Source organism: Rattus rattus, chromosome 1, assembly GCF_011064425.1.
Source record: "Rattus rattus isolate New Zealand chromosome 1, Rrattus_CSIRO_v1, whole genome shotgun sequence".
NCBI classification, from domain to species: Eukaryota; Metazoa; Chordata; class Mammalia; order Rodentia; family Muridae; genus Rattus; species Rattus rattus.
In genome coordinates this window covers 205,471,467-205,490,501 of record NC_046154.1, presented here as the reverse complement: position 1 = coordinate 205,490,501, position 19,035 = coordinate 205,471,467, and the positions used below count along the sequence as shown (strand labels likewise).

General features: G+C 53.3%; 3 protein-coding genes across 4 annotated transcripts; 1 reads left to right on the top strand and 2 right to left on the bottom strand.

Annotated features, from left to right (window-relative positions):
* The first annotated feature begins 927 nt into the window (after nucleotides 1–927).
* Nucleotides 928–5,180, top strand: Marchf9 (membrane associated ring-CH-type finger 9). Its single transcript, XM_032913477.1, has 4 exons — nucleotides 928–1,877; nucleotides 2,867–3,022; nucleotides 3,549–3,741; nucleotides 3,993–5,180. The coding sequence occupies exons 1-4, from the start codon at nucleotides 1,521–1,523 to the stop codon at nucleotides 4,325–4,327; spliced, it is 1,041 nt and encodes a 346-aa protein (XP_032769368.1). The 5' UTR covers nucleotides 928–1,520; the 3' UTR covers nucleotides 4,328–5,180.
* Nucleotides 5,181–7,586: 2,406 nt separating this feature from the next.
* Nucleotides 7,587–12,591, bottom strand: LOC116890041 (25-hydroxyvitamin D-1 alpha hydroxylase, mitochondrial). Its single transcript, XM_032890812.1, has 9 exons — nucleotides 12,317–12,591; nucleotides 11,521–11,711; nucleotides 10,874–11,076; nucleotides 10,587–10,787; nucleotides 10,341–10,513; nucleotides 9,919–10,091; nucleotides 9,636–9,714; nucleotides 9,071–9,268; nucleotides 7,587–8,599 (listed from the first exon to the last, which is right to left on the bottom strand). The coding sequence occupies exons 1-9, from the start codon at nucleotides 12,488–12,490 to the stop codon at nucleotides 8,486–8,488; spliced, it is 1,506 nt and encodes a 501-aa protein (XP_032746703.1). The 5' UTR covers nucleotides 12,491–12,591; the 3' UTR covers nucleotides 7,587–8,485.
* A 1,858-nt stretch (nucleotides 12,592–14,449) lies between these two features.
* On the bottom strand, nucleotides 14,450–18,788 carry Mettl1 (methyltransferase like 1). 2 transcript variants are annotated; one of them, XM_032913458.1, is made up of 6 exons: nucleotides 18,651–18,788; nucleotides 17,454–17,617; nucleotides 16,030–16,214; nucleotides 15,819–15,932; nucleotides 15,574–15,675; nucleotides 14,450–15,409 (listed from the first exon to the last, which is right to left on the bottom strand). In XM_032913458.1, the coding sequence occupies exons 1-6, from the start codon at nucleotides 18,737–18,739 to the stop codon at nucleotides 15,260–15,262; spliced, it is 804 nt and encodes a 267-aa protein (XP_032769349.1). In that variant the 5' UTR covers nucleotides 18,740–18,788; the 3' UTR covers nucleotides 14,450–15,259. The 2 variants fall into 2 exon arrangements, with proteins under 2 accessions (XP_032769349.1, XP_032769358.1); XM_032913467.1 differs by lacking the exon at nucleotides 18,651–18,788 and adding an exon at nucleotides 17,908–17,979.
* Nucleotides 18,789–19,035: the final 247 nt, after the last annotated feature.

Below are 19,035 nucleotides of genomic sequence, written 5' to 3'. Positions count from 1 at the left end.
AACACAGGTATTCCCTGCTTCATTTTACCGCCCATGAAACCCCACCGCAGCTCCCTGTCCTTCCAGAAGCTGTCTTCTTTGTCTGCTTAAATCGCAGGCTTGCCCCCCTTGCTTCATTTGTCTGTCCACCCACAGCGGCTGGATGTTTTGCCTAAACATTACTGTCTTCGCAGCCACTTTCCATTGAAGAGTCTTAATTTGGCAATCTGTCCCTGGTTCGACTTGCTCATTCCCTCCCTTTTCTGTTAATTACTCTTTTACTAATTAATTTTTTTTCTCAGTGTCTTTGACCCAGTGGGCTCCCCGGGAATCCCTTTCTCTCAGCTTCACAAAGGGGCTGAGAGGGAGGGTGTAAATATAAAGCCGAACCAAAAGAAAAAAGGAAAAAGAAGAGAGAGGAAAAAGAAGATAGGCCCAGTAGTAGCTCTAAGGGTCAATTTAAAACAAAGATTTAAGCGTGTTTGTGTGGCATTCATTTCAGAGTAGTAGAGCTGAGGGCAGGAGGGTTATCTTGAAAGACACGCCCATTCCTCTGGCATCCTTTCTGCTCACTCGCCACCTTCACTCGTTACAATCAATCGCTTGCTTCTCACACAATCTGACTCCATTCCTGCACACCAGCATCTCCCAGTCCCGCACCCAGCACCCTTTACAATCTTTTGTGAGTTGTTAGGGTCCATCCCTTGCCCACTCACCTCCCGCACACCCGACTCCCTGCAGAGCTTTCTTTGCACACGCCCATTATGCATATACCTCCGTGCCTCCTTACACCTGCAGCCTTCCACCACTCACCTTCCATCCTCACCCCCACCCGCGCGCACACACCTATTCTTCCACCCGGGTACACACTCCCCTTCGTTGGCCACTCCCCTCCCTCCCTCCCTCCTCCCGTGTCTCGCACACTCGCCCCGCCCCTGGGGACACCTGCTCGTGCTGGGCAGGGCGGGGATGCGCAGCCGCGGCCCCTTCTCCTCCGCTCCCCCTCCCCGCCCCACCCCTCCCTCCATCCCTCACCGGCTCCGCGGCTCCCGCCCCGCCCGCCCGCCGCTCCGGGGGGGTCTCCGCCGCCGCCGCCGCCGGAAGGAGCCGCCATTTGCTACCGCCGAACGCACGGGCCGAGCCGAGCCGAATCCGGGAGTCGGAGCGGGACTGGGGCCGGGAGGACAACGATGGGGGGCGGCCCCGCCGCAGGAGGACCGGGGCGCATAAGCCCCGGCGCCCGGCCGGCTCCGGACCCCGATCCGCGGGGCGCCGCACCCTGAGCCCCCTCCCCGCCCCCTGCCCCTGCTCCTGCTTGGGCCATGCCTGCCCACCCCGCCGTCCGCGGGCTGACGGCCCTCTCGGCCCCGCGAGTCCTGGTGCCCCGGCGGCGGCAGCAGTGAACAGCGCTTGCAGGCCGCGGAGACCCCGGCCGGTCCTGCGCTCCGGCGCGCGCCCCCTTCCCGGCCTGCTCCTCGCCCCTCCCCCCGCCGCTCGGGAGCCCCCCTAGCTCGCCGCCCCCCGCCCCCGGCGCCCGGACGATGCTCAAGTCTCGGCTCCGCATGTTCCTGAACGAGCTGAAGCTGCTGGTGCTGACGGGCGGGGGGCGGCCCCGGGCCGAGCCGCAGCCCCGGGGGGGCGGGGGAGGCGGCTGCGGCTGGGCGCCCTTCGCTGGCTGCTCCGCCCGGGACGGTGACGGCGACGAAGAGGAGTACTACGGGTCGGAGCCACGGGCTCGGGGCCTGGCCGGCGACAAGGAACCGCGGGCCGGACCCCCGCCGCCGCCCGCGCCGCCGCCGCCGCCCCCAGGCGCGCTGGACGCCCTGTCGCTCAGCAGCAGCTTGGACAGTGGGCTCCGAACCCCCCAGTGCAGGATCTGCTTCCAAGGCCCGGAGCAGGTCAGGCCTGAGCACCTGGCTGGGGGGGAGGGTGGGGCGCGCACCTGGGGTGTCCGCGGAGACCGGAGCAGGGGGCGGGGCCAGGAGAAGCTGGGCGGGACCCAGGACCCGAGTGGGAGTGGGGTGAGGTTGGCCTGGATGGGGACTCCTGGAGTGTGTCAAGATTGGGGCGGGGTGGGTGGGGGGTCAGGGGCTCCCAGTCGGGGTGGGGCTTTCTCTTCGGAGGGCTCAGACTCTCTGTCACCCGTTATCAGACAGCTCTTAGCACCTGCTCCCCTCACCTTAGGGTCGCCATTAGCTGGAGGAACCTATTCTGTCGGAAGTGGGCAGAAAGGAGAGTACATTTGTTCGCACCTTGAGGGGAGGGGCCAGGCAGGACCCTGCCCCACTCAGTATTTCCCCTGGTGAGGCAGTTTTTGCTCCGGTCTTGCAACTTATCCACTTCATTCTAAAGAGCCTTCTTTGTTTAATTTGATGGGTGAAGTTGTCCCGGGATAGAACAAGAGGGCATCTCTGTGCAGTGAGAAATGACTGTTTGACTGCAGGGGAACATGTTCCACTCCTGCCTCCAAAGTGTCTCCCCATTTTAGCGTGGAAACCACGATGGGTTATCCCTCCCAGTTGACACCAGATCTATATCCTGGAAGTACTGTGGAGTGGATGAAGGGAGGCATAGCTAGGCAGCACGGCCTCTCCCCTCCCTCCAGATCCTAGGGAGAGGACCTCTTTAGGATGCCTTAATCACCTTTCCAATTTCTAGGAAAAAGGAAGACTCCCTCCCGTCTCACCTTTGATTCCTTTGGTTGGAGAAGTTTTTTCTTGAGCTCTGACTTCTTACTTTTGTGCTGCAGCCTTAGCGTCTTGCCCTGCTTTGGGTTTTTAAGTGTAGTACTATGACTGACCTGAAGAAAAGGTTTCCTCTCCAGGAGTGCTGCAGAAGGGGTCCGGGTGATGACTGCTGACAGGGACCCTCCCCTCTCTTCCTCCAGGGGGAGCTCCTGAGCCCCTGCCGCTGTGACGGCTCAGTGCGTTGCACACACCAACCCTGCCTAATCCGCTGGATCAGTGAGAGGGGCTCCTGGAGCTGTGAGCTTTGCTATTTCAAGTACCAGGTCCTGGCGATCAGCACCAAGAATCCACTGCAGGTGAGGTGCAGGGAATCTCTGAACTAGAATCTGGCAAGGAACCTATTTCATCTTATTTAGTGTTTTCCCAAAGCGATCTCCCTCCACCATTACGGCATTCCAAGACACATGTTCTGCCCCTATTCTATTCACTTAGAGCAACAGGGGGTGGGGAGGAAGACACTGTTAATGATGATAGTAAATGCACTCTGCTTCCTGTATGTCATTTGTTGTATATTAACTCTTAATCTTCACAATGATCTTATTAGATACTATTACCATGCCTGTCTTTAGTAACAAGGGCACGGACATGCGTAGAGACTAAATATTTGTCTACACTACTTGTGGACAAGTGGACACTTCTCTCCCCCGTATCTGTCTGTTCAGCATCTTCGTAGTACCACATCTTAGGCTAGATCAGGGCACAGAGGAGACTGATTCTGAGAGCTGCCTGAAGAGTGTAGGAGGTGCACCTGGTGTCCTCTCTTTAGGGATGCTATTGCCCCCTGTCTAACCCTTACTTATTGGAATACTTTCTCCCCAACAGTGGCAGGCCATCTCCTTGACTGTCATCGAGAAGGTCCAGATTGCTGCTATTGTTCTGGGCTCACTGTTCCTGGTCGCCAGCATCTCCTGGCTCATCTGGTCCTCACTCAGTCCTTCGGCCAAGTGGCAACGCCAGGATCTGCTCTTCCAGATCTGCTATGGCATGTATGGCTTCATGGACGTTGTCTGCATAGGTGAGGACGTGTCTCTCTCCCCTGTGCTGGCTTAGCACCTTCCTTTACCCAGTCACTTGACTTCCCTGCCCATCCATTCAGCTTCATGGCCATAATTCCCCCACTGCAGAACTGTTAGGGCTAGCCGGGGGCGCTGGCTGTGCTAGAACTCACTGTGTGGACCATGCCGACCTCTGCCTCCCCAGTGTTGGGATTAAAGGTGTGTGCCACCACTGGCCAGCTCACCCTGGTTTTCTTATCCCTTTGTTTAGGTCTCATCGTCCATGAAGGGTCTTCTGTTTACCGCATCTTCAAGCGCTGGCAGGCCGTGAACCAGCAGTGGAAGGTCCTGAACTATGACAAGACCAAGGACGTGGGAGGAGACGCAGGGGGAGGGGCAGCAGGGAAGCCAGGCCCCAGGACCTCAAGGACCAGCCCCCCTGCTGGGGCCCCCAGCCGACCCCCAGCTGCCCAGCGCATGCGGACGCTCTTGCCTCAGCGCTGTGGTTACACAATCCTGCATCTCCTCGGACAGCTACGGCCACCAGATGCCCGTTCCAGCTCTCATTCTGGTCGAGAGGTTGTCATGAGGGTCACTACAGTTTGACCTGGACTCCAGGAGCAGGGATCTTAAGTCAGTGCATCAGCCAGAGGTGAGCTCTCCTGGCTGCTGGAGGTACGACCTAGACAACGTGTTTGGGGCACTGTGACCCCACCACGGAGGATCTCTGTGGACAGCCGCAGGCTTGGAGACATTGTCTGGCCTCTACTGCCTACAGGGTAGAGACCCCAGATGACATTCCAGTTCCCACTGACACCGCCTCATACTCATCTTGAGGATGGCCAGCAGGCAAGCAGGGAGAACAACGTTTCTTCCTGGAGAGAACCATCTTTACCTCAGCTTTAGGGCCTCCAGTCCCCTGGCTCCACCATGGTGACTTGGTAAAGGGAGACCAATGCCAGAGAAGAGGGGCTGTAGACCCCCATTCCCCACCCCATGGCCACAGGGCATCTGGCAATAAGACTAGTAAACATTGACCTCCGTTCCCTGCATGAGGGCGGGGGACTTCCCCCTGCTCCACCCCCCACTGCATGGGGGAAGGGCATAAAGAATCATTTATATGCACATGGAGACTCCTTTCTCATCTGGGGCTTCTCTGAAGGGCTGGGGGGTGTGCGGAGCTTCCTCAGCATGGGTTGCAAGTCCCAGAGGTGCATTCCGAGTTGGAAGAGGGACTCCCACTTGCCGGTGAATAATTCACATTGGCTGCTAGATGTCAGTGCTCAAAGGTAGCTGAGAAGGGCTGGGCTTGCCACCTGTGAGTTACATGATTTAGGAAAAAAAAATCTGAGCTGTTTTTCTTCCTGTCTACCTCACAGACTCGGGATGAGGATAAATGAGGGACAGGTTGAGCGCTATGACAAAGAAAACGGACGGGTTTATAAAGAGTTCCAGACTAGTCGCACTTATTATTTTAAATGTAGGTGATATAGCAAGTTCTGAGATGTGGTTTCTGTCAGAAGTGGCGCAGAACTTTGGTGTTTTGAGCGACAAAATAGAGAAAGAGAAGAGGAAGTCAATGCCGAATTTGTGCAGGACAGTGGCCGTTGTAGGAACAAGAACCCTTCTGACCCTCCAAACACTGGATCTGGGGGTTGGGGGGCTGGAGCACTCAGCCTGTCTGAGAACAGTCCTTTCTGGGTAGTGTATTTCCCAAGAGGAATGGTGGGAATGAACATGGACTCGTTTAGGGTGACAGGGAAGGAGCCTCCTCCCTCAGTGTTATGCCTTTAACCCCAGTTGAGACTTATTTCTGTGACCACTCAGGATCACGGGTTTGATCCAGGCGTGCCTGGCTAATGGTATTACTGGGAGATAGAGGTGTAAGACAGCTCTTACTTACTACAGAAAGGATTTGGGAAATGTGGGTCTAAGGGCTGGGGGTGTGGGTCAGTGGTGTGCATGTGGTCCTGGGGCTAACTCCCATACCACCAAAGGAATTATGTGGGTCAGCTTGAAGCCTGATTCCCTTCCTCCTGGAGTCTGGAGGCTGGGTGTTATGTGAATGATGGTATCTTTTTTAAGTGAACCACTCATGGGCAATTAAAAAATTCCTTCATACATTGCTAAAGTCAGATCCAGAGGGCTTTCTTACTCTTGGTCCTCTAATGGGCAGTTCTGCTCTGCCTTCTCTCGGGAAGGCTTGGAAGTAGTCTTCTAACAGCCCACCTACCCTGGAGCACAGGAAACCTTGCTCCATGCCTCTCCAGCGGGGGTCTTGGCTGCTGTCCGTGGTGCTGGCCGCAGATTGGCCTGTGGGTGTAGAAACGAGCTGTGCTGGGGGTCTGACTTAATTCCAAATGTGAAGATCTTGAGAGGATCAGAGTGAAGAGGAAACAGTGCTGGCAGGAATTCTCCAGCTCTCTGGCAGGAAACTTTACCCAGAAACACCCTCCCCGCTACCCGGAGACAGAGGGTGCTGACTTTATTGATTTGTTATTAACAGAAGAGTTGGTAGAGATCAGATGGGGACAGAAAATCATCAACTGCATTGGCAGAAGGGACTCAGGTAGATAAGATACACCTAGGGCTTCTGGGCCAAGTCTAGGTGTCCCTCGTGATGGTTCTTCCAGAAGCTTAGGCATACTCAAGAACACACACATATATCCATGTGACTCTGGGTCCCAAAGGCTCACTTTCTCCTCCCCTCCAATACTGATGGAGGTCTTGGGATGGGGCTGTGCAATCTACTAAAAACCTCTTGTTTTTTCCTTTTTCCTAACTTATACAGATCCTTGTCTAGGAAAGGGGTCACAGGTGCCGCTGTTTCTTCAAAGTGGCATTTCTGTCTAGCCACTGGGCAGGACAGGAAAGCAGGTCCTTTACTGACTCTAGGGAAACAGGTCTCATAGGCTCAGCTTTACCCTCCCAGTTTAGACCTGCCAAAACTCAGGATTTCGTGTTGAAGCTAACCTTGGTGGTAGGAGAGTAGAAGGAGATGGTGAGCGAACAGAAGAGACGAGGCGAGGAAGAGGGAGAAATGTCCAGAGTCCTTGGCCTTGGCACAAGGCCTCCAACATGCCCCGCTTCTCTGGGTAATGCGTGATTTGATCCCCATGGGAAGTCCGCTGGCTGGCAGAGTCTCTGTGGTTGGGAGCCATGTCTAGGATGGAGTGGAGGATGTGAAGTGGAATCTCTACCCAGCTAATTAGACTATGAGGGAGGGGTGGAGAAAGAGGCAAGTCCTAACATGGGGGTAAGCTGGATCCAGACATGGGTATGGAGAGTGCCGAGAGATTCATTTGGATGGAGGATGAGCTCATCTGTGTGCCTCACAAGGGGAGTACTGTGTGCAGCCTGGGGGTGGGGGGGTGGGGGCAGAGAATGCTGACTCAGGGAAACGGGGTCTCTTGGCCTGACCCGCTTCTGCCTCGGGGCTCCGGGGCTCCTTACATCTGCTTTCATCCTGCCTGGGTGACTCCTGCCGGAGTTCACGTTTTCTTTGAAGGAGGGCAGAATGGACATTCTAGGATGCTCTTCAGTTTGGCAGTCCAGGTTCTAAAAGCTCTTCTTTCCTCAAGAGCCAAGCCACCTCTAGCCATTTCTAGAAAACCCTTAGCACCCAGGGTTACAACTTAGCTCCTTCGCTCACAGTTCGCCCCCTTAAGTCCCCTCTAGGAAGCCAGACGGGACTTGGCTGTTCCCACTACACAGAGAAACATGTCTGGGTTTGTCACAGAACACTTTCAAATGGATCATCCCGACCTCCCATTGTTATGGGAGTTGCTCCCAGGAGCTGAGAGAAGTCAAGGTGGGTGATGGGGCTCAGGATCTTGCCAGGTGTTGGGGAAAAGTAAACCTAAAGTCAAGGAGTAAACATTTTGTTTGAAAACGTAATAAATACAATTTTTTTAAAATATAAAAAGACAGGCTGGGGTGCGGGAAGCTGGGTGGTGAGAAGTAGAGTGGATCCACTTTAGAATGGCTAAAGAGCAGAAGAGCCAAGGGGAGCTTTAAAATGCTGTAAGGCAAGGACAGATTCACTTTCCTAGAGAAAAGATTAAGATAAAATGGTGGGTAGAGCCTGGTGAGTGGTCGTCCCTTCTGTCACATGGTCCAGATTCAATCTGAGAATGTATGGTATCAAATAGCCGGGGATAGACCATGGCAGGAGATAGAAAGACTAATAAAGCTGGAAGCCATAGCTCATGTCCGTAACCCAACACTTGGGAAGGTGAGGTGAGGGCTTGTGGGTTCAAGGACAGCATGGAGTACATAGCAAGACTGTGTCCCAAAAAGGAAAAGAGCTAAAAGCCCAGTAGTCATCACTCTTCTCAAAGAGCTCACATGGTCAGGCAGAGACGCAACCAGGTGCAGACCAGGTGCAGACCAGGTGCACAGTCACTTAGCTAGTGCTGCAATGGATGCTTAGACAGCTGTCAGTGAACACTGTAAGCATGGAAGGATCAGTAGGGGACCCCTGCCCAGGCTGCCTGGGGCTGTTAGTTAACCCCCGAGTTGGCCCTTTAAGGATGTGTTAAAATCTGAAGGCTTTGGATCTTGAGGAATGATCAGGAGAGGTACTGAGCAGGAGAAAGGATCCTGGTTCTGTGGTACCTGCTGAGTCAGGCCAAGCACAGATAGGTCCGGGCCTGCTTCCTGAAGTTTGCTCAGACAGACAGGCCTCGAGGGAGAGTGTGCCTCTTGTGCATAGTAAGAAAAATCCAGTCTGGAGAGAGATGATGACAGCTGCCTTCCACAGGACTATCTGTCTACAAACTGGAGATTGATGCTCCTCTCAGGTACCAGGACAGTCCGGGTCATGGGTTTGACTGGAAGAGCACCTGGCTCAGGCAGCACCTCAAAATGGGTCAAGATCTGGAAAGGGGCGTGGGGAGACAAGGTTGTCACTATGGGTGGGTCTAAAATGGGGCCTTAATTGGTAAACAACATTAGAGTGACCACTGTTGGGATGGTAACTGTAGTCACCAAGGGACTTCTTGGTCAATAAGGGCAGGGGACTGTGGGAGGGAAAATGATAGTCCCAGTATCTTTTTTTTTTCTTCTTCTTCTTCTTTTTTTTGGAGCTGGGGACCAAACCCAGGGCCTTATGCTTGCTAGGCAAGCGCTCTACCACTGAGCTAAATCCCCAACCCTAGTCCCAATACCTTTGCTGATATTCCAGACCCATAATGGGACTGTCCATGGGTCTAGCTGCTGAGTTTTAAGTTATAAGTTTAAGAGTTTAAGAGTTATAAGTTTTGTTATGTGCGTCAGAGGTCAACATCACCCATGTTTATTGGGCCTTTCTGGTTGGTCAGGAAATGGTATAAGTTCTAGATCACTTACCTGGGCCAACGCCATTTGTAGCTCAAGCTCTGCCAAGCGTCTCCCTATGCAACTTCGTTTGCCAAAGCCAAAAGGAAGAGATGCAAATGGGTGGGGGGCTGGACCCTCCCCAAGCCATCGAGCTGGATTAAAAGAGTTGGGTTCCCGAAACTGGGCGGGGTCCCTTGAAGTGGCATAGTGACAGAGGGAAACCAGTGTCTGGTGGGAAATAGAGACAACCTTGTCAGTTCGGTAGCTGAGTTCCATGCCCACACTTGGCAATTCCAGACCTCAGAAAACTGAAGCAGGAGAAGAGTGAGCTCAAGGCCAACCTGGGCTATTTAGCAAGACCCTGTTTCAGCACTGTACCCTCCCTCAAGAGGGATCAGAGTTACCAGTCTGAGCCCAAGAATGCAGGGTGGAGAACATGAAGGATCTGCAGACTAGTTTAAAAGTAGGCTCCGGTTGGTGGAAAGCCCTTCCTTTGCTACTCCCATTATATTGGGGGAGGGGCTGGAAAGGCTCTAGGAAATGTTTGAGGATGGCTTGGGCAGTAATGGATGGCTTGGCAGAAGGATTTACTCACATCTTGGGGAATAACATAGTTTCCTACACAGATGTCTCTGTCTGGGACACGGGAGTTCCCAGGTACCACAGGGTACAATCTAGGTCATGAAAGAGAAAATGGATTCAGCAAGGTGAGGGAACACAGGGCCTCCAGTCCCCTCCAGGGCCCTTGTCTCCAACTTCCAAATCCGTGGGGGTAGAGGGCCAGTTTTCTCTCCTCTCACTCCCTGCTTCCACCCACTGCTTGCTTCCTCACCCCCCCCCCAGCATTTTATCTAGTTCCTGCTTTCCTTCCCCCTCACCTCAACACTTCTTTGATCACAGCCTTTAGCAGGGGTAGCTGGGACAGAGCAGTGGCTTGGGGGTGGGCATAGGAGCCAGGGTTCACAGCGCCTGTGATCTCAGAGTGGAGTGCAGACTGGACTTCCGGGTGCCGGGAGAGCTCATAGAGTGCCCAGGAGAGCGTATTGGATACCTGAGGGAACAGGTGAGATCATCTGAGCTGTTAGACATGGGGACCCCCGGTGAAGTGGGTATCATAGGGAGGGTGTAGTCGGGGACCAAAGAAGACTAAGGCTAAACCTGTATCCCTGAATCAGAAAAGTGACCCTGGAGTTCTCGGATGGGGGGGCAGGGGTGGGCACGGGAGGTGGGGGGGATGGGCAGAGATGGATGAGGACACAGCACTCTGGAAATGACACTCGCAGTATAGAGAGAACCTCACCGTGTCCACTCCAGCCAGTAGTAGCTCTGTCACATTTCCCACTATGGACTGGACAGACACCTTTTCCCGAAAAAGGAAGTGGGTTAAGTGATGCCCCGATGGCAAATCCTCCTCAGGCTTTCCCTGGTTCCTCACAGCAGCTTCGCCTTCGCGCTGCTCCACGTGCTTCTGGGCTGAGAAGGAAGGCACACTGCCTCACTGCTCCAGTGCAGGATTAGATACCCAGTCCCCTCCCCCGGGCCTTACCAAAGGCAAACATCTGATCCCAGTCTCTGCAGAGGCGGGCCCAGGGTCCGGGTATAAGGCGGTGCAGCCAACTGGGCATTGCCATGGTCAAGAGTGTAGACACAAACACCGAGCCCACGGCCTCAATGAAGGTTTCTGTGTCTGGAGGAACTTCAGCCTCCAGGCAGCCCAGGCGCGATCCCAGCAGCACCGCGCCTATGCCTGGCCAGGAGAGGGCGCAGTCAGACATCAGGCGTCTAGGACCCAGAGCTACCTACACGGGTCCCTAACTCTACTTTAGGACTCACCTTCTAGGCCAAATTTGTAAAACTCTCCCGCCACGTCCAGAACTAGGTCCGGTAGCCCAGAGCCACGTCCCCGCTGGCGCCTTAGTCGTCGCACGAGGTCACTGACCACGCTGTCCAGAGTTCCAGCATAGCCGGCGGCTGCTTGAGGCCGGAGGAGTAGCGGGGCCAGGAGACTTCGGAGCCTCTGCCATTCTTCACCATCCCTGCCCGGGTGCAGAGAGGGCGCATTAGGGATGTGAGCGTATGTGGAGAAGGCTAGGGTGACCAGGAGTATTATGTCTGCTTCCTCCGGGTGTAGAAATCACCCAGACCTCGCCCATCTCTCATCTCCGTTCGTCTTTACTCACTTCCTGCCCAGGGATGGGAGTGGGTTCCATGGTAAACTGAATCACAGATGCTTACGTTCCAGCCAAATGCTGGTGCCCTCGCCTATCTCATGGATTCGTAGGATTCTGGTCTCAAAAGTGCAGGGAGGGGTGATGAATCGATTCTACCTGAGTTTGGACCGGAGTACAGACTGGAGAACCGGGAAAATCCAGAAGATCGATGGAAACGGCCGACCTCCCTCCAAGCCCAACTTGGTTGGAGGAGTCGGGGCAGGAATGAGGGATTAGGGCTCAGGGCTCAGGGCTCAGGGCTAGACTCACGCCGTTAGCAACCCGCAAGCCCGCTGGTGGCGGCGACGGTGCTCTGACCAAGATGAAAAACTACAGCGCTCTGGACAATGACTTTCTTGTCGCAGGAGCTGCTCTACAAGTGCAGGGTCGGCCACATAAACTGTGCGAAGTGTCCCGAAGCTGCCGGACCATATTGGCCCGTACCGCGCAGCGCCATGCACCTGAGAGAACCGGCGTATTTGAATACCTGAGCGAGTGATTCTCAGTTGTTGGCTTGTGCCAAGGCCAAGGGTGTTGGTTAGGCTTGGGAAAGGAGAGCTTTTCCAGTGCTGGGCTACCGTAGGGCCCCGGTGTGGCAAACTTTTTCTTCCATCCCATGAAAGTTTGAGAGGGAATGGCAAAACACCTTTGCTAACGCAGACATTCAGCACTTCTATTTATCTGTCTCTAGCCTAGGGGGAGCAGTTCTTTCAAGGCTCCTCTCCCAGACCGCACCTCAAGATGAGCCTCTAGTAAAACAAAAGGAACGCGTAGCTTTAAGCCTCATCTGCGGGATAGCAGAGCGTTCACTCTTCCTCCTCCAGCACTCCTGTCCTGGATCTGCAGGGTTTACTGTTGATGAAGTGAGAGTGCATCCCTTTGCCTGGAGTTAGGTATGGACCCTGGGAGCAGTAGAACCTTCTACAGTCTCAGCGTGAGTTTTTCAGAATCCACTGGTCCCCATTCTTACTGGCCCTCCTTCCCGTGTTCTTCACCGTGGTCCTTTCTGCTATTAAAGCCAGCTCTCCCAACTCAGTTCTACCAAGGGCAAGGACTGCCCCCTTACCTGCAGTTCATGTAGCCTGGACAGCCCCCCTTTGCAGAAGAGTTCAGCCAGGAAGCTAGGTGTAGAGGGCCCAGGGATATCAGACAAACTCCGGAGAACCGAGTCACTGCCCAGCTGAGAAGGCAGTTGGACTCGATGGAAGACTCTGGAGGCGAGCTTGACTGCCTGGGTCATGTTTGTGTTTGGGGAGTCTGCTTGAGAGCACTTCTCCAGAGCATCTTCTGCACTTGCCTGAACCCCTATAAACCCTTGGCCCTGGAGGTGAAGACGCCCCCTCTAAGCTCTTCAGCCAATCCCTTCGCAGTGGTCTGTGCAGCTCAGCACCCAGAACAGTAGGCAGGGCTAGGGCTGACTCGCTGGCTTTTGGGTCTCCGATTGCAACAGCTCCCAGCCAGAGGTCTTGTGTTCCTTTTGTATTAATGCCCTGGTCCAGCAGCATCCTAAAGTTCTTTTGGGGGAAAGCCACGTGTGTCTGGTGTCTGGAGTTCAGGAGCCAGTTCCTGATGACTTTCCCATTTCCCTGGAGAGCAGAGTCCCTCAGGCCCATTCTTGGGAATTCTGTCACTGCCTGAATGGAGGCTAAGTAGAAGGTGCAGTTTCAACTGTCCCCATATTCCTGTTTTTTTGTTTGTTTGTTTGTTTTGTTTTCCCTATGGGGATTTCCCTACACTAGCCAAGCCTCTCACCTCCTATGCATATAACACAAAGACAAGGCAAGATGGCAGGCATATGGGCTATCGTGGTACCAACCACCTTCACCCTTTTTTGTATTTTAGACTTGCCTTGCCGTTTATGTGCATGTACTTATCTGGTCTGGTGCCAGTAAAGTCAGAAGAGGGAGTTGGATCCCCTGGATCTGGAATTACGGTGGTTGTGAGCCATCTGTAAGTACTGGGAATTGAATCCAGGTTCTATACAAGAGCTCTTAAGTGTTCTGTCTAAAGACTTTAAGCTATGTGCACACATATTGGTGTGTGTGTGTGTGTGTGTGTGTGTGTGTGTGTGACATTCATATGAGTACAGCTGCCCAGGATCCAGGAAAGGACACTGGGCTTCCTGGAACTAGATTTACAAGAAGTGAGTCACTCTCTTGGGTGTCAGAAACTGAATCCGGGTTTTCTGGAAGACTGAGTACTCCTACCCACTGAGGCACCTCTCCTGGAAGACTGAGTACTCCTACCCACTGAGGCACCTCTCCTGGAAGACTGAGTACTCCTATCCACTGAGGCATCTCTCCTGGAAGACTGAGTACTCCTATCCACTGAGGCACCTCTCCTGGAAGACTGAGTACTCCTACCCACTGAGGCACCTCTCCTGGAAGACTGAGTACTCCTATCCACTGAGGCACCTCTCCTGGAAGACTGAGTACTCCTATCCACTGAGGCATCTCTCCTGGAAGACTGAGTACTCCTATCCACTGAGGCACCTCTCCTGGAAGACTGAGTACTCCTATCCACTGAGGCACCTCTCCTGAAAGACTGAGTACTCCTATCCACTGAGGCATCTCTCCTGGAAGACTGAGTACTCCTATCCACTGAGGCACCTCTCCACACTCCATCTTTGTTTCTGGAGAAGGCAGTCTCTTAGCTCAAGGAGACCCCTCTTTTCAGACATGGGATTAGAGTTTGAGGAACAGAAATGAAGAAATGTCCTAGGGTCAGCAAGATGGCTCCGCAGGTAAAAACACTTCACATTGAGCCTGATGACCTGAGTTTGATTCCAGGGACCCACACAGTGGAAGATGAAAGCTGGCCTTACTGAACTGTACGAGCAGATGTGCGCTTGTGCCAACCCTCACCTCCTACACATCTGGAGACCCTGTCTCTGGGTAGAATGAAGGCCAAGGGCACAGGGCACTCTGAATCGCAGACTGATTCCACCTCCTGTGACCTCAGTGGTCAGCAACCTCTCTCAGTCACAGACTCCTCCAGGTTAGTGACTGGAGAGATGGCTCAGCAGTTAAGAGCATCGGCTGCTCTTACAGAGGTACAGGGTTAGTTCCCAGCACCCACAGGACAGCTCACATCTATTTGTAACTTTAGTTTCAGGGGAACCATCTTCCTTTTTCTGGTCCCCGAGGGCACCAGAAACATGTGTGGTGCACATATATATGCAAATACTCAAAACACATAAAATAAAAATAAATCTTTAAATGTTTTCCAGCTTATTTCCCTGTTCCTCCGCCTTCCCCATGAGGTACTACTTACTATGCAAGTCAGTCAGGTCTGAAATTCTGAAATTAAAGTTCAACATGGTAAAGACAAGGAAGGCGCTCTACCCTCCTGACCTCCAGAGACTCCACAGAGATAGCAACAGTAAAGGCAGCAGAGACTGCCTGGGTCAGACTGTAGGCAGGGAGAAGTTGGGAGGAGGCACTTGATACATAGTCCAGCCATTCTTGGGAAACAGCGGCACACCCAGACACACACGGACACATATACATGGGCACTAGGGCATAGGTGACACACACACAACACACACACACACACACACACACACACACACACACACACACACACACACACACACACGGGAACTTAGGCACATACATGTGGGTATGTGTGCACACACCCATCATCCCCAGGACTACAAAGTAAACACAGCTGAGGGCCACCTGAGCCAAACACCTGGCCTAAGACAGTGGAGCACCGCACTCTTCACCCCAGCTAGAGAAGCCGGGTGGCGGGGGTGCTCAAGGAGAACAAAATACCCACAGTCTCCCAAATACCCCCTCTCGTCTAAGGTCCTTTGATCTTCTCAGTCCACTTCATCTGCTTTCTCCTGACAGTGGAGGAACAGAAAGGCAGTAAGAATGATAGGTAAGACCACTGATAGACTGCACCCCGACTTCTTGGAGAGGTCATGGCCTCACAGTTCCACCAGTCTGGGAGGGCCTGGAACGGCGAGCTCATCTTTTTCCAGTCACTAGAACAGGGGGTCCGGCTAAGGTAGGGTAGGATTGGGGGTCACTGCCTGGAGGAGGGGATCCTGTATTCTTCGGAAGATGGCTGGGAAATTCTTTCCATTGTTTCGTAGAACTTTCTTTCCTTCCTCAGTTGAAGTGCCTAGATGTTCCACAATGGGGTCTTCACTCTGCAGAAAGAGGGTCCAGAATGTCCCTGCCCACCTTTCAAACTGCCCTAGGGCTGGGAGACCCCCATCCTCCTGGCCCGGCCCTGAGCCTTAGCTCAGGACTAAATATAGAGCCACTGTGAATGGCCTGCACCCTTGCAATTTCCCTCAGGTGTCGTACTTACTAGCTCTTCCAGAGGCACACGCTCAAACAGTGGGTGCTCTTCAAAATGGGTGCACATCCATTCGTGCAGTTCCAGGACATCGGTGATGGTGTATACCAGGCCCTGTACAGGCAACATCGATGTGGATGGGTTACAGCTGAGCAACAAGGTCCACAGTACAACTGCCTAAATGTGCCTCCCCCAAGACTATATTCTTAGTGAAGAGCCCCGGGCAGGCTACCTACAGCATCTCTTTCCTCACTCACCCCGACTCTCAGCACGTAGGCATACTCTGCCAGAAGTGTGGGGCTGATGATTCGCCACTTATGCTTCGTTCGCTTAAAGTGTGGGTCGGGAAAGAGGAAGAACATCTTTGCCAGCTGTGGGACAGATGCACCAACAGGATTGCCCGTGAATGCCAGGCTCCACCTCCACCTGCTAACCAGCTAACCCACCTGGCTGCTCCCCAGGCTGCACCTGGCCCTTGCGGAAGAAGTTAGGAAGGTGCTTCATGGCGTTACTGCGGAGACAGGCGATGTTCTGGAATCCACCTCCGGGAGTTGCACGGAGGGCCCGAATCCTGTCTTGCACATAGTCGGACACCTTCACCCGAATTTCCAGACCCAGAATCAGGGTATCTGGGAAGAGCGGTGACAGTGCCACTGGGGACAGAGACATCGAGGGGACCATCAGTGTCACATTTTGAGGAAGTACAAAGAGGTTACACAGGAGAGAGTTTTTGTTTGTAGACATCTAAGTCAGGAGTTGGGGAGATACCCATGCCCCGTAGAGCTTCTCTAAGGAAGAGACAGGAAAAATACAAAACTGTAAAACTGTCACACTGTCCCAGGAGCAGGGTATGGTGGCTCATGCCTTTAATCCTAAGAACTGGAAGTAGGAAAAGGGGAACAGAGGCAAGCAGATCTCTGTGAGTTCAAGGTCAGCCTGTTTGATGTAGGAAGTTCCAGACCAGACAGGGCTACAGAGTGAAACCCTGTTTCAAAAAATAAAGTAACCAGCAAGGAGGACTAGATCTGTCATGTAGACAGGAATAAAAGGGCAGAAGCTACAGCAACAGTTTGCTTTTGAGTTTTTACAGGGTCATCATGCAGTCATATTTAAATTTTCCCCGAGACAGCATTTCCTTGGTTGTCCTGGAATTCAATTTGTAGACCAGGTTACCCTTGATCTCAGAGATCCAACTGCCTCTGCCTTTCAAGTGCTGGGACTGAAGGCGTGTGCCACCACCACCTAGCTTCATTTAATCTTTATTACACTCTGGTACAGTGTGAAGGTTGGGGAAACTGAGGATCAGAAATACTAAGACCATGGAATTAATAAGGGGGAAAAAGCAAGCATGAGCCAAAGTCTTCAGTCTCACACAGCACGCTCCTCCCCTCTGATACATGTTATCTAGAGGGGAACAGCTATAGGGAAGATGTAAATGTAGACCAGTGGCTTGACATGCATGCTCTGGAAAACAGGGACCCCAAAACATGAGAGGGCGGGGCAGAATGTGTTCTGGTGAGACAGGGGGTAGGAGAGGGAAGGTGGTGGAATCCCCGAGATCAGTTCAGGATCAGTGGTCACAGTAGCTGATCTCTGACGCTTGTGCTGACCGGCTCACTGACCCAGCACAAGGCAGTGGAATGGCTAATGGAGGGACTGGAGCCACTGGAGCCAGACAGAACAACCCAGGCTCTCAGATACATTTGAGGCAGCCCCCTCCCTTCCCCAGGGCAAAGGCCACAGACCCAGAGTAGAAGGAAAGTGGAGGTTCTCCACACTGATGTCACTGGTGTCTGGTCCCAGGAGGAAAGGTCAACTCATCCCGCCTCTAACCTGCTGAGATGGCAGAACCCAGGCCTCTCCTTGTCCCAAGAAAGGGGCCAGCATATTACCTAACAAGCCACCATAGCCACAGCCTATGTCTGCAAACTCCACTTGGGCCCCAGAGTGCTTTTCTTTCTCATCCTTTGGATCATCATGGCTCTTGTTTTGATTAGGTGGAGCAAAGAACTCTGGGTAAAGCTCAGACCAGTCCATCTCCTCTGGCTTCACAGGGCTATTGAAAAGAAAATAGGAGACACATGAAACTGTTGGACATACCATTGCAGACATGCTTGTGTAGGGGGAATGGTAGGTTTAGAAAACATTCTGCATGCAGGGGCCATATGGTGCGTAGAAAGCATAATGGAAGGTCCCCTGGCTTCTAAGGTGTGAGTCACAGTCCCATTATGAGGCTATGGCTGCTGATCTGCCAAGCTTCCGGGTATTGATGTTCTCCCAGAGACTGGCTGCCTAAGGCACTGGAGCACTACTTTGTTTATGCATATTTTAAAATTTTTTATTTACCCATGCATTTTATGAGTATGAGTGTTCGGTCTTCATGCACAGCAGAAGAAGCAATCAGATTCCATTATAAGTGGTTGTGAACCACCATGTGATTGCTGGGAACTGAACTCCGGACCTCTGGAAGAGCAGTCAAGCGCTCTTAACCATTAAGGCATCTCTCTAGCCCTCTTGTTTTTTTTTTTTAAATGTATTTTGTGTGATGAGAATGGAGCAAGGAGTGGCCAGGAATGTGTATATCTTTTTATAAATTCAAAATCCAAAATCGGAGCCAGGTATGGTGGTGCATGCCTTTAGTCCCGGCGCTCAGGAGGCAGAGAAAGCTGGATCTCTCTGAGTTCGAGGCCAGCCTGATCTACAAAGCGAGTTCCAGAACAACTAGGGCTTTACAGAGAAACCCTCTCTCGAAAACCCAAACCAATTTTTCTTTTTAAAAAAATTGGAACCTAGAAATGACAACTTGCTTCGCTTCTTCATTTTAGTTTCAGCAGTAGTTTTTTTCTCTTCCTAGATCTATCTGGTTGGCAAGTCCACCCAGGCTTAAGTCTCCAACACCACGACCCCTCCCAGTTGGCCAACTCCGCCTTCTGCCCAATCTCCCTCAGCCATCCCCACAGCTGACGTGTCATCCAGACAATCCTCCCAGGTCCATCTCAAGTCCCAGCTACGGCCTCAGCGCGACCGCCCTACTAGGCTGCTTGACGAGCCCTCCCTCCCTCCCTCCTGGATCCCGCCGGCTCGCTCACTAGCGCAGTGTGTGGTCCGCCATAGGGTTGGAGTGGGCGCGCTGCCGGTAGTAGCGCTTCTGCGGCTGGGGGGCCTCGGCTCCCGCCATGATGCCACACAGTACACGTGGAGAGCTGAACTCTTGGCGCAAGGTGATGACGCAACCGTGGGTTTCCATCAGGCCCCGCCTTTTAAAGAGCCAAGAGCAAATTCAGGTGAATCGTGGAGAGAGGACCCTGAAGGGAGCGGGCAGGGCAACCTGCGCGTTGCTGTATCTAATTGAGCGGGAAGGCGAGCTCCCTCCGGGCACCCTGCATCCTCCCTTGGCTCACTCCTGCCTAGTCTGGGTTCCCAAATGCCCACAGGCATCTGTGCGCCCCACAGGTGAGTGGGATGTGAGGGACC

What these genes read in the sequence shown, in the direction of transcription:
- LOC116890041 (XM_032890812.1), bottom strand. Translation starts at nt 12,490, where the DNA reads ATGACCCAGGCAGTCAAGCTCGCCTCCAGAGTCTTCCATCGAGTCCAA. An exon ending in TACTGGCTGGAGTGGACACG is followed by an intron (nt 10,092 to 10,340) that starts GTGAGGTTCTCT and finishes CTGTTCCCTCAG; the next exon opens with GTATCCAATACGCTCTCCTG. An exon ending in TACAAATGGCGTTGGCCCAG is followed by an intron (nt 8,600 to 9,070) that starts GTAAGTGATCTA and finishes GCCCCTTTCCAG; the next exon opens with ATCTTGACCCATTTTGAGGT.
- Mettl1 (XM_032913458.1), bottom strand. Translation starts at nt 18,739, where the DNA reads ATGGCGGGAGCCGAGGCCCCCCAGCCGCAGAAGCGCTACTACCGGCAG. An exon ending in ACTTCTTCCGCAAGGGCCAG is followed by an intron (nt 15,933 to 16,029) that starts GTGCAGCCTGGG and finishes TCTGTCCCACAG; the next exon opens with CTGGCAAAGATGTTCTTCCT. An exon ending in GTGTGCCTCTGGAAGAGCTA is followed by an intron (nt 15,410 to 15,573) that starts GTAAGTACGACA and finishes CTCTTTCTGCAG; the next exon opens with AGTGAAGACCCCATTGTGGA.
- Marchf9 (XM_032913477.1), top strand. Translation starts at nt 1,521, where the DNA reads ATGCTCAAGTCTCGGCTCCGCATGTTCCTGAACGAGCTGAAGCTGCTG. An exon ending in GCTTCCAAGGCCCGGAGCAG is followed by an intron (nt 1,878 to 2,866) that starts GTCAGGCCTGAG and finishes CTCTTCCTCCAG; the next exon opens with GGGGAGCTCCTGAGCCCCTG. An exon ending in CATGGACGTTGTCTGCATAG is followed by an intron (nt 3,742 to 3,992) that starts GTGAGGACGTGT and finishes CCCTTTGTTTAG; the next exon opens with GTCTCATCGTCCATGAAGGG.